General features: G+C 34.9%; 3 protein-coding genes across 3 annotated transcripts; all 3 read right to left on the reverse strand.

Annotated features, from left to right (window-relative positions):
* Positions 1–1624: 1624 nt before the first annotated feature.
* Positions 1625–3378, reverse strand: LOC139854223 (ammonium transporter 2 member 5-like). The gene is made up of 3 exons (XM_071843540.1): positions 2782–3378; positions 2269–2554; positions 1625–2166 (listed from the first exon to the last, which is right to left on the reverse strand). The coding sequence occupies exons 1-3, from the start codon at positions 3376–3378 to the stop codon at positions 1625–1627; spliced, it is 1425 nt and encodes a 474-aa protein (XP_071699641.1).
* A 1359-nt stretch (positions 3379–4737) lies between these two features.
* LOC139851485 (2-methyl-6-phytyl-1,4-hydroquinone methyltransferase, chloroplastic-like) lies at positions 4738–7899 on the reverse strand. The gene is made up of 4 exons (XM_071840551.1): positions 7744–7899; positions 6847–7423; positions 5977–6283; positions 4738–5064 (listed from the first exon to the last, which is right to left on the reverse strand). Exons 2-4 carry the CDS (start codon positions 7413–7415, stop codon positions 4909–4911), a joined length of 1032 nt encoding a protein of 343 aa, XP_071696652.1. The 5' UTR covers positions 7416–7423; positions 7744–7899; the 3' UTR covers positions 4738–4908.
* A 2435-nt stretch (positions 7900–10334) lies between these two features.
* On the reverse strand, positions 10335–16229 carry LOC139852093 (NEDD8-activating enzyme E1 catalytic subunit). Its single transcript, XM_071841316.1, has 9 exons — positions 16029–16229; positions 15760–15923; positions 14934–15136; positions 13961–14193; positions 13817–13879; positions 13675–13731; positions 12975–13096; positions 12396–12513; positions 10335–10848 (listed from the first exon to the last, which is right to left on the reverse strand). The coding sequence occupies exons 1-9, from the start codon at positions 16119–16121 to the stop codon at positions 10561–10563; spliced, it is 1341 nt and encodes a 446-aa protein (XP_071697417.1). The 5' UTR covers positions 16122–16229; the 3' UTR covers positions 10335–10560.
* Between the last annotated feature and the right edge of the window lie 771 nt (positions 16230–17000).

The raw sequence follows: 17000 nt of genomic DNA on the forward strand, positions 1-17000 counted from the left end.
AGTTTTGATCTTTATAACAAAATAATGAGATCATAAGTTAGAAAACTTAGATCCATCAAAAGATATGAAGATTCAAGCTAGAAAGCTTGCATCTTGGTTGTTCTTGAAGATCTTGAAGCATAAAGCTTGGATCTTTAAGTTACATGAAGATTACAAACACAAGTTTGAATCTTTATAATAAAATAACAAGATTTAAAGTTAAAAGATATAGATCTACAAAGTGGGTGAAGATTCAAAGCTAGAAAGCTTGAATCTTCCATGTTCTTGAAGGATTCAAATCCATGTTTGAATCTACAAGATGTAATCAAGATCAAAGCTAAAAAGCTAGACCCACGATGATGATGATGAATTCGTGAAGATGAGAAGGAGAAGAAGAAGAGAAATTCAAAATACTTACACTTTTTTTAGAGAGAGAAATATTAGAGAGAGAATTAGAGAGTGAGTGTGTGTAAATTACAAATGAAAGCAAGTGTAAAATGGATGGAATGAGGCTTGTATTTATAGATGAATGGGGTGAGGGAGGGGTACATGGCCGTTGGAATTAGGGGGGACAAAAGTTTGCTTTTTGGTTAATGGTTGTCTAAAGTTGGTGCTTATGTTGGAATCCCATGCAACATTAAGGATAATACTTGACATAAATGCTAGCATGTTCCCTCTAATAAATGGGCATTTGTCTTATTTATTAATGGGTCACTAGCTATTAATAATTGGACTAATTAAATAGTTCACTAACTAGTGTAGGGTGGGCTAAGGCCCAACAAGGTAGAAAGTCCAACAAGACTAACGGTCATAAAGGCTTCCGGTGATCAAGTTAAGTATCCTTCGTACTTAAAGGCACGTTTTAACACATAAATGAAAGTAGGCCAAGTGTAGTATGATTCCAGAGTATAAAATAGCACAGTACGCACAAATACGCAGTTTCGCGAAAGCACAAAGCACAATCGAAAAAGTCGGGTCGTTACATATATTTTTCAGTTTATATTCATATTGATTAAAGTGTACTTTTATTTATTCAAAAATATTACATGTACATTTATATTTATATTTATATACATATATTTAAATTTTTATTTACACACCATTGTTCGTGAATCGTCGAGGATAGTCAAATGTCAAATTGAATTCATGAAATCAATTCAAAAATTTTGAGACTCGGTTTAATAGACTTTGCTTATCGTGTCAGAATCTTATAAAGATAAAGTTTAAATTTGGTCGGAAATTTCCGGGTCGTCACACATACTCTACTCTATGCAGCCCATCAGGAATACTCTCTGGCTGTTTCTGACCCTTTCCTGGCCACCCCAAGATTTGAACCTGAGCCGATAAGATGCGTTGAAAATAGAAATTGCTTATTGCATTGAACAAATACAATTGACAGGTTAACTAATTTAATGTGAAACATAAGCACTGCATGAGCCAACTCAAGGAAAGTGTATACAAGTATAAATATAAATATAAATATACATACATAAAATATAAGTACAAAGTGTCCAAGTGCAAAACTTTTTCACACTATCAAACATCAAACATATATAACTTGACTTTTATGTATCAAATACAAATTGTATAGCAAATCTAGTATACAAATTGTTCTGAAATTTTGATTTCCGATTCCGAAATCGCGCTATCGAAAACTACTTCCATCCGTTGCCACCGAGAACTCATCGAGCCCATGATGCTTCGAATTCTCAAGGTGTTTTTCTCCATCTCCCCATAAAGCGTACGCATTTTCCCCATGAACCGCTTCGTCCCCAATCTCCAAATCTTCTTCGCTTAATCTAAGAGGGATAACAAGCCGAATAACGACACATATCAAACTAGTAATCACAATGTTCCAAACAACAACAAATAATATCCCTAGCAACTGGATGCCCATTTGGTGGAGCCCGTCAGTAACCCGACCCGTTTTTAAACCATAAGCGAGACCTATGTAATGTTGCCACCCTTCCGTTAGGTCAAAGTATATACGGTTTAGCCTTGGCTCAGCAAAAAAACCGGTTAGAATTCCACCTAATGACCCTGCGACTGCGTGCGTGTGAAACACTGCCATTGTGTCGTCGATTTGTTTTAGTAGTGACACTTGCTTGTGTACTACCATCATTGTGAACCATGGTATGCTACCAGATAATAATCCCATTATAATTGCTGCCCAACTTTGCACAACTCCTGTTCAATTAAACAAATTTAGCAACCAATTTGACCCTTTTCATAAATGGGTCAAAATTACCACGTCTAGTGAATTTTCTTTTTAAACCGGATAAATCTTACCTGCGGCTGGGGTGATGCATACTAAGCCGGTGATCATGCCTTGTGTAGCACCAATAACCGAAGGCTTTTCAAAAAAGATGATATCAAGAAAGAGCCATGTTAACAAGCTCATGGCTGCACATATGTGTGTGTTAATGACCGCGAGTGATGCATCTCGACTTGCCATATACGGATCTCCTCCGTTGAAACCCGTCCATCCCATCCATAATAAACCCGCCCCTAAAAGCATCAACAATATGTTGTTCGGCGGAAACCTCTCCCGGTCATTACTTTCCCTCGGACCCACCTATCAAAAAGGATGCAACAAGTTTCGTCATGTTAAAGATCATAAGCATGCATAATAAATAATATAGATCTGTTTTGGTTTTTTTAGAACAGCAAACACACACATCCTTTTTGTCCGCTACGGACTCGAACTCACAACCTCAAGGTTGCTGATGAGTTCCCTTGATACCGCTAGGCCAGAAGCACTTTGGTTAAAGATCTGTTTTATTTTAAAAAAATAAAAATTACCCAATAAGCCGCAGTGAAACCGGCAACTCCAGAGGAGAGATGAATAACATAACCACCTGAAAAGTCAATTATACCCTTTTTCGCTAACCAACCGTCAGGGCACCATATACTATACGCTCCGACAGTATACGAGCACGTTAGCCAAACGGGAACAAACACCATCCACGCGTAAAAATTCATTCGCCCCAATAACGCACCAGCTATCAAGATCAAAGTGATAGCAGCGAAAACAAACTGAAAAAATATCATTGTTGCATTTGGAAACTTTCCTGCAAACGCTCGTTCAACTAGATAACTAGCACGCAGTGATGCGACACCCGGTCTTCCTATAAATGGTAAAAACGTCTCACCGAAAGACATCTGGTAGGCCCAACCAACCCAACAGACTAAAACGGCTGCAAATGCAAAAAGCGCCATAAAACATGAATTTACTGCCCATTTCTTTTTGACAATGCTACCATACAATATGACCAGCCCTGGGACACTTTGTAGGCCGACCAACGTGGCTGCCGTTAATTGCCATGCGTTATCGCCTTTGTTCATCCATTCAGGGCTCGCGTCACTGGGAATCAGGTTCGGTGGAACATTGAACGGCATATTTTTTTGAATTTGAGAGAATAATGATAATGCTGATGTAATTAGAATATTGAAATTTGTCTAGTAGATGTATTTATATGCATAGTTTCAGGCGTGCCGATTTACTAAAATGCACCTGTGCTGTATGTGTTTTATATGTTCGATATGGGAATCAAGGAGGGTAAAAATGGAAAGTGGAATTGGTTTATTATGAGTTGTCTGCCTTGTTGTATAACAACGGAGAGAACAAAGTCCAAAAGCTGTGAATGGATTCATTGCCATTTAATTTGTAGGCTAAGAAACCAATGGAATTATGGAATCTCTCTTATATGCACTTAAAATATTATTAGTAACTCTGAACTTGCAGGCATTGCTCAATGGTTCACTTCATGTACTTTGTGTCATAGAAACTAACTAGGAGTGTTTTTCGGTTCAATTTGTTAAGTTTTGAATTTTTTCGAGGCAAAGCGAACTTAATTTCAAATTCAAAACCAAAACCTAACCGAAAATCGAATTCAAATTTGATTCCAGTTAAAACAGAATAACCTAAAAAATCATAATATTTTTAGACTAGCTGTTAGCAGTCACCGATGGGATCCGAACGCGATGTCGGAGAGCACCTACCCGTTCATATCCACAACACCTGCCAAAAGAAACCCGCCAACCCGAACCCGGAACACAGAATTCTTATTCGGGGGAGGTAAAACCTCTGGTGGTGGTGGTGAGACTCGAACCCGGGACACAGGATTTTTTTTCGAGTACCCCATGTCACTCAGCCAAAGGCTCGATAATTAACCAAAATAATCATAACAGACGTACTTTAAAATCAACTTTCACTTTTAAAATCGACTTTTCGTCCATACATATATTAGTTTTTTTTAGAACGACAATTTTGGCATCGAATCCTCTCATTTGCCACTCAACAACCCGTTAGGAAGAAGCTCCCCGCATCCATCGCGCAAAGCGTACCCGGAATGCTTTAGGTTAACTGCTTGACCCGCACAGAGTGCAGGATACCAGACGCACAACCTTGGGGACCCCCCCCCCTTCTCCTCAGGATTTGAAGCTGCACCTATTTTTTTCAAGAATACAGGCCCACAACCAACTGAGGTTTTTCGTCTATACATATATATTATTAGCTGAATTCGACTTTCAATTAAACTAAATTCAAAAAAGAAAAACCGAAAACCGTATCAAAAACTTAATTCAAATTTGAAAACCAAACCGAAGACTGGCTTCGAATTTGATTTGGGTGTTTTTCGATTTCATTCATTTTGATTTTCAGGTTAATCGGTTTGAAACCAAATATTGAACACATATAAAAACCAACCATAATTTAAGTCTATTATATGTGCATCTTTTAGACCATCTACACTAGCATTCATACCAAATTGTAGACAATTTTGCTCAAATAAACAACCAAAACGATCAAAATGTCGATATTTTTTTTAACAAAAAGTGCTCGAATTCTAACAGGCGTTCAGGCACCACAAACCACAGTTGAAAATGAAAATTACACATCATCTGTTAAGTACAAGCTAAAAACCTGACTCAGATGGGTTGACCTTTTGGAACAATTTGGTCTTTGAGCCACATGTAAACAGGGACAAGAACATAGTAGACTCCAGCCAACGAACCAATAAGAAAGCGTGCAAGGAACACGAATGGGTTCACTGGCTTCTCGACGTCCTCTACTTTAGGACCAAGCTGCAACATATAAGAAACACAGCAATATGGTAGTAAGACATGAGAAAATTATGCTTATGCAAAGGAAATAACTATATTTATACTCCTAATACTCCCCCCGTCCTAAATTAGTTGTCCCTACTGTCACTACTTTTTGTTAACTTTCTAGTTTTACCATTTACTATTTATCCACTTTTTTGTTTTACATGGATTAAGTAAGCGCATAAAAACGTTACTTTATTATTCTTTTCCATTTAAGAAAGTGGACAAATAATTTTTGGATTGCCCAAAAAGGAATAGTGGACAATAAATATGGAACAGAGGGAGTATTAAAATTTTAATGCGTGTTCTCATAGTGATGATGAGAGTGTTTTATCAAAAATGGGCTGTGAGAAATAGTGTTATGGTATCGTTATGTCGTTTGAGGTTGTTATATCAGTTAAGTGTCTGTAAATTATTATCAAACAAAAACTAAATACATAAGACCAAATATATTAAAAGGTTATCCTAGTGGAAAAACAAAATGTCAACTCAAGAAAGTACTTCGGAGTGAACCAAGAACCAATTTTTACAAAAAACAAATGAACTGAGAGCTGACCCAAGTGTATGTTGGTTTCAGTTCAGTCTGAACCGACATACTAGACTAAAACCGGTTCAGACCCACTTAGAATCCTCTCAAAGAACATGTTGGATCATGTTACTTTCTTGTGAAAGAAGATAAATAAAATTCCGTCAAGGGTCCACTTTATTTTCCTCTCACAAGATACATAACATGACCTATCATGTTATAAAATTTAGTTGAGAGGATCCTAGTGTGCTATAAGTAAAATTTAGTTAATATAAGATAAAAGAGCGAGTTCCGGTATACATTTTTACTGGCTAATGGGTTCCACATGGTACTGAAAATTACGGAAATGAATAAGAAAATGTTACCTGCAACGGTGAATCCCCTGACGCAGGTTTCACTCCAGTAACAGAGCAGCCCATGATCAAACCATGTCGACGGACCCCACGGTACCATTTTGGGCCAATTCTCTTGATCTTCACATCTTTAAATCCAGCCTTTGTAAACCACTCGATGTACTCTTCCTCCTTAGGAAACAGCATCCACATATCTGCAAAGAAACGAGACAACCAATATGTTGGATAAACGGGCCCAATTAAACATGCCTTCCCTCCTATCTTCAGAACCCTGTATGCTTCTTTGATCCCTCGTTGCGGGTCCGGCCAGTACTCAATGCTGCATGGATATAAGCACAAAGCCCATGAGTGAAATATATTCTAAAAAACTTTAAAAATGTTTTTTAAACTGACAACAAAACAACAGTCAATATATGTCCAAGAATTAAGCTTTATTTCTTTATACCACTTAATTGAATTAATTGTTCATTGTTTTTATGGCATATATGAATATCCACTTACAGGTCACATTTAATTTGAAGAAAAATGAGAAGGAGCCCATGAAAGAATGAACAGTGCAAACGAATGCTGTATAAAAGTCTTTAGTTAAATGTTATGCGTACTTTAGTTTATTAGCATATACATTGTAACGGGTCAAATTTGAATTTGTTGGTCTATTTACAAAACGTTATTTGTACGAGCAGACGATTTACACAATCACACATAATGGTCTTTATGTCTCCACATTTTAAAAATTTCATCCAATTTCAATTATTTTGACAAGCGTTAGTTTATTTTCTTTTCTTTTTGCAATCGTTTTCTAAATAATTTCTCCAACATGAATATAACATGAACAAATATGCAATTAAAAAAACCACAAGACCACAAATTTTATAAGTATACCTTCCAGCAGATATATATCTATCGGCATAATCAGTTTTAAAAGGAAGATCTTCAGCATCACCCTCAATGATTTTGCATTCTTTCAGAGGTTCCTTTTGCTTCGCTTTTGCAAGCTGATGTGGCGATTGGTCCAAAATCGTAACATTCTTAGCATCAACATGCTTCACAATACCCAAAGTTGTGAACCCTGTACCCCCACCAACGTCCACCACAATCATATCACGGCTATAGAGATCAGCCGGTTCTAATGCGTCGTCTCTCATATCTTCGGTCCAATGACCAGGATTTATCACATGATCATACACAATTGACAAAAACCTATAGAACCAAAATGCCTCTTTTTTGTTTTGTATGAACCTAGGCTGTGAAGCTGGCCTTGGTACAGATACACTACACTTAGGTACAATTAAGGTTCTACCTCTAGAAATTGACTTCTTACAAACCAAATTAATTTTGGGGGAAAATTTTCTACCACTCAAATCTGAACCATTAAACCCTAACCCATTTGGGGTTACTCTTCCTCTTATGATTGCAAGGTTTTCAGCTCCATACAGCATTGAAGAAGTCATTATTATTGCTAATTAAACAAAAATAAAAGTTATTATTTTGAACAAGTATATCTAATTTTATCTCATCAATTTCAAATATTTAACAAAACGATAGACGTAAAGATGCAAAGAGTTGCTACCTGAGTTCATATCCATAACCCAGACGAAAAAAGGCAAAAAGTAGTGATTTTTGAGTTTATAAAACAAATTTCAAGATTTTAACAATGACCCAGATGGAAAATTGAATAAATAGTTAATCTTGTAAGGATTTAGTTCAAGATTATTGCATGCAAAATACTGAAGATTAGGATTTGTGATAACTTGAAGAAATTCAAGAAACAGGACTTACCATTGAGCTCAAAACAGCAGTATTTGATGATGAATGGTATGAAGCAATTGAAGATGATGAAAAGGAAAGGCCGAAATTGATGGGGGTGTTGAAGACGACACAAGTACACAGCCCTTGAACTGGTGATAAGTGTGACTATAGGCTAAGGCTGTTTGCTAGATTACATAATCATGTGGTTATGAAATTTTTGCAATTAAACAAAAGTGGTACCTCACACAATTTTATATTGGCTTTAGTTCATTTTATTTTGGCTTTAATTCTTTGGAACTCATGTGATGTAGTAAAAAAAAATGTATTACTTATTCTTTAAATGATAAACATATATCACAAATATTCATTTAAATCTTTATTTTGCTTAAGATCTATACAATTACATATGATTGTAATATCAAATCACATGTAATTGTCTCAAATTTGTTATCCTAGTCATTGATTATATTTGATCTAAGAGACTGAGATTTATCCCTTAGTTTTCAAGCAAAAATTAAGAGTGCCAATGAATATTTCGAAAACATATATATAGTATAATAAATAAAATAATGATAGTGATTAATATAATAATAGTATAATGATTGAGGATGTTTAGACCTCTTTATTAATTCGTGTAGGGTGTTTCGTTTGTACGTTTATTAGGATTCTTTCATATTTTAATGCTAGTTTCTTAGCTTTTTATTTATATAGTTTAGTTTGTTTTCTCAAAAAAAAAATTTATATATATATATATATATATATATATATATATATAAAGAAAATAAAAGAGTTTCATTTTTAAGAGCATTTGAGAAAGCTTTCGATAGTGTTAATTGATAATTTTTGTTTGATGTTATGAGATTGATGAGATTTGGTGCTAAATGGAGAAAATGGATCGAGGCGTCTTTCAAATTTACATTCATTACATTACTTGTCAACGATTCACCATATACAATATGCGGATGACACGATTTTTATTGGTGAATGGAGTATGAAAGATGCTCGAAATGTGATGAAACTATTGGAATGCTTTGAAAGAGCGTCCGGTTTAAAAGTGAACACTTCCAAGAGTACTTTGTATGAGATTGGTGTGAGTAAAACTGAAATTGATGCATTAGCAACACGGTTGGGAACCCTTCCTATTACTTATTTAGGCTTGCCTATTGACGTTTACCCTCGGGACAAATATCTCTGCAGACCCGGATCATGGCCTGGTTACCGTGAGGTGGCTTAGTCAATCTTGTGGGATCAAACAATGAGTTGGTACTATGTGAGAAAGAAGGTGTATTCTCTGTCACAAGTCCAAGTGTCCAAAGTGATGGCCTAAGTGGCCTCTTTATAGGTGTCAGAGCTACTAAATGTTCGGAGGTACACATGTCACCTTATTAGTGGTTGCTTTATGCTAAAAGTTCGTAACCGACTTTGAACTTTATCTTGACGTGGCATGTATGTTGCTCACGTGCTTATTACTTAGATACTTAGGGCTTATGCATTTGATGCGGTCTGCAATGCTTATGCAAGAGGCTGAGCGGCCCAAAATGTTATTTATTACAGATTCTTGGATGGAAAACGTTGAACATATAACCATTAGTTTTGCCTTTTGATGCTATTCTGATGCCCCCTGCTTATGCGTTCCACCGTTTGACCAATGTTTTATACGTGTAAACCATAGTATACACCATTACCGCTCAAAATAGACGATTGTATATATCGTCGCAACGGATACAATATTGAAACCCTAACATTTTATGTATATCGTAGACAAAGAAGAAGTGAAAATCGGAGACAATAGCCAGAAACCCTAATTTGTTCGACTTATTTTGATGCAGGTGAAAAAGAGAGAAATTGTAATAACGAATGTTGAAATAGCATTGAATCGTTAAACAATCGATATAAAGCCTAATTTTTGTTAGATTCTTTTATAAAGGTGAGAGAGATAGAGGGGGTGATAGAGAGTAATGACGGTTTAAAAGAGAAAAATAAAGAGTTAGTAATTAAGAAGTTATGAACAATAAGTTTTAGGATACAAGTATTTCGACTTATTTTTATGAAGGTGAAGGAGAGGAATCATAATAACGAATATTGAAATAGCATTGAGTTGTTGAAAACAATCGACATAAACCTTCGATTCTCTTATGAAGGTGAGAGATAGAGGGGTGTTGGAGTGTGAGAACGGTTTAAAAGAGAAAAATGAGTTAAATAAGAAGTTATGAATAGTAGTTTAAGTTTTAAGATATAATTTTAGGTTCAATATAATATTACGGAGTATATTATTATAAAGTGATGCGTGTATGCTCAAAAAGGTTCAACACCAAATATAGAGAACACATAACAATTTTCAATCATAAAATAAAGTAAATTTGTGTATTAGTTAATGGCACTTTAAAAGCTATCAACTTAACAATGTTTATTTATATTGATCAATCATAATGTTGGAAGCACTTTAAAAGCTATCGACTATTTTTGTTATTACTTGTGTTCAAAAGTGTGAACTTGAGATGTAACAGAATTTTGTTCATAAACTTTCTTTTACACCTTGACCTTAATGAGCATATATTTCTACCTTGTTTCGATAGAATTATTTATTTGCCTTTCTTGTTGGGCAAATAAAACTTGGAAGATAATGAAAGTAATTTGCATATAATGGTGCCCAAAAGTCGATTGTACACCGCTAACAAAATACAATAGATGCATTTGCAGGTGTTGTATGAATCCAGATTCTTTAGATGCATAAAACTCTTTTTTACTTTACCAAATAAAATAACATCTAAAGAAGGAATTAACAATCTTTTCCCAAGGATAACATACCATTTCAACCAGCCCAAAAAGGAACAAAACATCAAGTATTTATGCCCCACCAGCCATGTCGGTATCAATGATTCCATCAACGCCTTTGAAGATAACACGCAGTTTTCGCAAACAAGATTGCCTCTTGTCACCTTTGCCAGCTGTCCCAGTGACGTGGACAACACTTTTTGGAGATTTGTCCATCAACTCAAATAATGGTAGGGTGAGGTTTGATCTGGTCATTTCTTCGAGAATTGGAGGTGCTTGCATGTAAAGATTCTTTCCTTTGTGTGTCACACTTGCTCCTGACATCAATAGCTTTGGATGATCTTCAAGTTGATCAATGAACTGTTGCAATAGAGTTTTGCAGATTAGGAAAATGGATATAAATCATAATATCTTTAACTGAACAAATGGTTATGTGCTTATATCTTGGAAAAATCAAAGTTTAGCTCAATTATATATCGTTCATAATGCACTTGAAATGCATAAAATATCCTAAGTTATTTTACTCGAAAAATTCTTCAAAATTACAATTAGTAAAAAAAAAAAAAAAAAAAAAAATCACTGAACTAATTATAAATGTTGTAGTCATATCGATACACTAGGTAGCTTATCAAACTCTGGAAAAAATGAGTTTCATAACAACTTGACACAACCTATGTTTGACCTGTTACCAACCCGCCCAGTTTATCACCTCCGTTGAACATAAACACAAAGCCTCGAATTGATTCAAGAACGGGAGCAAGAAGACTTTCAGAAACTATATCTGTTTGGCTTCCAGCTAATAATTGTCAGTCCACATAACTAGGTTCAATATTATTTTCATATACATTGCCCATTTTGATATAGTTTATCTAATATACTCGATAATATAGCTTGGAAAAAGAAACACATTGTCTTCATCATGCAAAGGCCTTAAAAATGTCTGTCAATGTTAAAGATCTACATTATAGAAATTTCATGTTTTTAATGTTTATGTTTGAAGAACATCAGAGTTTATTTAATAAAGACCAAGCCAATGAGATAAAAAAACATAAATTTCATCAAAATGACACACTCAACAGCTCCACAGATTAAAGGAATAATACTACCTATGTTCCGGTAGAACATACCTAACTGGGTGAAAAAGGGCAGAATTAAGATATGAATGCTCACGTATCAATATTGTGATTCAATATTGCAGGAAAGATTCATACCCATTAGTGACTTGGAAGTTAATTCTCATGTATTTAGACTTAAAATGGTCTAAAAACATGTAAAAACGCAGTTTAAATGCCCTGGAACAGATTGTTAGAAAATAGGCTGAATATGAGTTAAGAGTGGGTTTGACGTATAGACTTGAGCAATTGACAACATAACTATGAAACATCAATAAAAGTTCATCCTGGTAGCGGTGGAGGCCTGGCTTGCCGTTTACCCGGGGTTTACCAACTAGAGGGGAGCCATTATGGCTCGTCGCTAGGGGGGTTCCTCGTAAAAAAAAAAATTCATCCATTGAGTGTAAATCTAATTGGATGGGCATAGTAATTTGCTGTAAGACACGGGAGATAGTATTTCCAAGTTGACATAGTAACTTATAAGTTCAATATGATTATGTTCTACTATGCCTTTAGCAGCTCGTTACTTTGGATATTAGTTACGGCCAAAAGACCCCTCTAGTTCCAACATTGTGTAATGGATGAGGTAACAAGTGTTTGGGGTAAAGCAATAGGGATAATCTTCAAACATTTGGCCCTCCAGAAACTAGCAGGCTTTACAACATTTTTTTCTTATCTCTAATGATTTGTGAGTTTGTAAATGGCATCAGGCATGTGATGAGAACTTTAAGAGTCGCTACTTAATTTCGAATGACCCAAATATAACAGAAAGCGGAAAAAGAATAATAAATTTACCATTTTCAAAGTGACTGAAGTATCCAGCTCAATGAGGATGCCAGGACCACAAACAAGACAGTCTTTATCCTTTACAAATTCCGTGACTTTAGTATGAAGACCTTCAACACCATTATACCTATGAAATGTCACAATACAAGTCAGAAAGTATGTTGAACATATTAACGAAGAAGTACAGTGGAATCTCAAGGTTTATCACCACTCCAACTACCGTCGTTTTTAGCTTTTAATATTAGTAAAAGTGCATAGAGCTCTTAATTGCGGCTGTAAGATAAGACATTATCACGAATTACAGTGCTACAAACATATTCAGCTCGCGATATTGATAAAATGATTAAGATTATTGTAAAAAGTTATAAATGGAGTACTAGTGTCATAAAATTCATTATTGTTGTTCCATCAAATCACAATTAAAAATTTCACAGGATTTTATATTATAAATACTTCAATAGAAGTTAATAAGAGTTCAATATTCATCCTTAGAGAACCTTGATAAGCATGAATCAACCATCATGACAGCATGAATAAATTTTTACAAAGTTGACCATAAAACACAATTTACAACAATATAGGACTTACGTTAAGTAATTTGATAATGTTTTACTGCATCCCGATGCAATCTTCAAAGTTTCAAGGGCGCATGCAGCTGATATTATTGCATTTGTCGAGGCTATAGCAGGTATAATATTCTTCACCACACCCTGTAAACAGACATAAAAGTAGATATGGAGGTATGAACAGGTGAAAAGACCAACTACTCCGAAACCTCTGATAACAAAATTGATCTACCAAACACACAACTCTTTATTCTGCATGACACGCCTTACTGGTATCATGGAATTAAACTATGCAGAACAAACCAATAATCAAATTTTTTTTTTCCTGAAGAATGGCATCACTACAGGGCCATAATGAGTCAAAATGAATGAATTAGCTCGCGAGAGTTGCAAAAAAATAGAGGTGGCAATTTCAACAAATTTAGTTGTAAATTGGTAATTTTCAGATTATGTTAATCATTAGTGGGACAAACTGGTAAAGTGGTAAACAGGTCAAATGGGTCGCATGTCAACCATAGTGTACTGTTAACGAACTAACTCTCCTAAGTCATGTTATTAATAAGTTAAAATACTACTGGCATTATACAATTTTGTAAGCATACTCAAACACATTAACATTTCTCAACCCGTACACAGTCAAAGCAACAACCAAGAAACTTGAAGGTTGACTGACCATAGTCAAAGCAACAAAATGACAAATTTGGTATTTGAGACTGAATCACCTGTGTCAACGAATATGTCACCCCTGGAATGCCAAAAAGTTCAGCTCTCTTGGAAGCCTGACAATTAAAGTTAATCATAAAAAGATATGAGGAGATTATAAATTAGATAGGCAAAGTAAGACAGCAACAAATACTCGTTTACCTCTGAATACACCCACTGCATATGTTCAGGGTTATCAGGATCGAAGGTTTTTCCACTATGCACCTGAATATAGAACAAAGAGAATTAATGAAGATATAAAATAACTAAAATAATAAAAATGAATTGCATTGCAATGTAGAGTACCTCATCCCATTTAATTAGATGGGCATACTCAATGCAATGAGCTGCAGTTCTTGGAGTTTCAGCTAGGGTACATAAAGGGAACTTCACTTGCGGAGGAAAAAGCCAAATCGTGCATTCGAAACAGGGAGTCATCCCAGGTAAAATTACCCTAGCATGACCCTTGAAACCTTCAGTTCCACCATCTACCATAGGCTTAATTGTCTCTTCTAGCGGGTTGTCATTAGAGTCATATTCTGATTTTCACATAATCAAATATAATTTAGTTAAGACTTCCACCTTTCATGTCACATTTCAATTCATTTAATATATGATTCTTTTTAATTTATTTTTTTATATGATGTCTACACATACAACGTAACATTTAAAGATTTTTCTAAAGCTTAAACAAATATGGCCATATTGATTAACATGGCTGCTTCTTGTCCTTGATCATTCTTTACCTCTTCACTGTATACAAACATGATGAGTTTTGCATTTCGTGCTTGAAACGAATAATCTAGTGATATTGATTTTCACATCAACAATGTGCAAAATCTATATGAAGTACATATTTATACCCCAACTCCTCAAGTAAGTTGCCTCGGAGAACCGACAAATGCACGTATCTCACCAATCATACATTCCAACTTATCCATGAAAAGAAGGGCATTGATAATCTTGTTAAGTGCGACGTGTTTTCGTTTACACAAACTTAAGATGATTTCTTTTAGGATACTAATAAAGAAAACAATGAATGCGTGTTTATACACAGATCCTGATCTATGAGACGTATAATTTAAGCTCTAGATTAAGTTTAAGTCAGTACCTACAATGACTAACTTGTTCATTGATTTCATTACGATATATATCTAGACAATTGCCTATGTTAGATGGCAATGAGATTCCTCACCAGAATTCACGACATCGTCAAATTATAAATTTTAAAACTACGAAAAAGAGAGAAAGTGAGAAGATAATCAGCAAAAGAACAAACCTAGAAAGCTACAAGCCACATCATTAATGTAACTTCGAGCTTCAATGGAATCAAGACCAAGCACAATAATACTGAATTCACTGTAAAACTCAAGGCTTTTTTCTTCAATACGGCAAAAATGCGGCACAATATTTACACCACTAACTCTTTCCATCACACGTTTTGCAGCCACTGTTGCTTTTGGCTTACCAACATCCGCAAGCCTAAACATAATAAAAATAGTCAACATATCTTAAATCACTTCTCAAGTATAAAAACATAAAGTGCCAAGTGTTTAAAAAAGCATCCAACCTCACAAAAAAATTCAATTTCTGATATTGTATGTATTCACGCCTTATTTATCAGATAACCGATATTTTTTTATGACAGGGCAACCATATAAGTTGTCACATCATTCCGTGTCATCAAAAACGTCACTGGTCTATGTTTACAAGTCATCATACACATACAATAGCAATAATCCTAAGAGCACAAGGAGTTGAGACACCGAACTTGGTGTCTAAGTTCAGTGTCTTCCAAGACACTGAAATTTAACGCTAAAAAGCTAAAACAGGAGAAATCGTGTCTAATTCATATTAATTTAATATTTATTTTGTTTAAATAATAAAAATAAAACACAAAACGTCTATGCTCGACGGTGAGGCTCGACGCCGGCTTTAAACGCCAGCAAAACGCCGGGACGGAGTCGGCGGTGCCACCGTCCCAGTGTCGGATTTCGTCGACGGATAGATAGGAACTGAAAAGTGCGCACGGATAGATATTTAGGGTTAGGGTTTTAGGAGAGTTAAAAAAAAAAAAAAAAAAAAAAAAAAAAAAGGAAAAATACCTGAAAAGGAACTGGCGATTAAGATTGGATAATTCAATAGTATCCATATCAATAACTTCAAGGTTACGAAAACCAGAAAGAGCAAGGTCTTTAAGAAGTTCACATCCCAAACCACCAGCACCAACCACCAATATTTTAGCATACTCTTCCAGATCATCCCTCAGCTAACGATCATCATCATCATCATCATCAATCAAAATTATTAAAATATTAATATCAAATCAAATATGTGACGTAAGCAATTATAAGAAAGGGTTTAGTAGGTTTACTTGAGTGCCTGGTTCGAAATTGGGGCCCACGAGATGACCAGGTCGAAGGAGAAGCTTATCGAGGTCCCTTGTTCTGCTGTTGGGGCCTGCCATTACTCAAATTCTCTCGATCGGAGAAGAAACTACCCCAAGCTGGCAAGCTTAAGCGTTATACGGAACGAAGGGTGCGGAGCTTTTTGTTCGTCTCTCGTTATTAGTTTTGGTGTTCGAATATATTTGATTCCGAAAATTTGACCCGATATTATTCAAATATCTCGGATATTTTGATTTTCAAATATGTGAATTTGGATAACAAATACGAGTATATATATTTTTTCTTTTTGCCAAAAAAAACATGATTAAATTATAAACTCAATCATCATCATCAAAATGATAATTAGAGACGAGAATACAATAAGCGGCACCTATAAACACTATTGTAAAAATTATGTTATTCGCCGATTAACCTCCGATTATTCATTTTTAAGAGTCGTTCGGTCCGGTTTTTTAAAATCCGTTTAATTAATTGGTTAATGTTTATTGATTGGTCAAAATTTGACACCTTTTAACATGGATTTAAACTAGAACTTAAGAGTTTTTGAACAAAATCAATAATTTTAAACAACAACAACAACAGCGTAACCAAATACCACATGAGTGGTGTATGGGGGAGGTGAGATGTAGACAATCCTTCCCCTATCCGAGAATAAAGACAAGTCATTTCTCCACCCAGAGTGAAAATACTCTCAAGAGTAGAGAAAGTCATCTCTCTCTTTATTCGACGGATAAAGAGATTGCTTCCGAGAGGACCTCCGACCTTTAAGTAGAAAACGTTAAAAAAAAAAAAAAAAAATAGACGCCATAATATAGGGATAATAATAATAAGATAACAAAAATACAAATAATAATAATAATAATATAGGGATAATAATAATAATAATAATAATAATAATATAGGGATAATAATAATAATAATAATAATAATAATAATAA

The sequence above is a fragment of the Rutidosis leptorrhynchoides genome, chromosome 6 (assembly GCF_046630445.1).
Source record: "Rutidosis leptorrhynchoides isolate AG116_Rl617_1_P2 chromosome 6, CSIRO_AGI_Rlap_v1, whole genome shotgun sequence".
NCBI classification, from domain to species: Eukaryota; Viridiplantae; Streptophyta; class Magnoliopsida; order Asterales; family Asteraceae; genus Rutidosis; species Rutidosis leptorrhynchoides.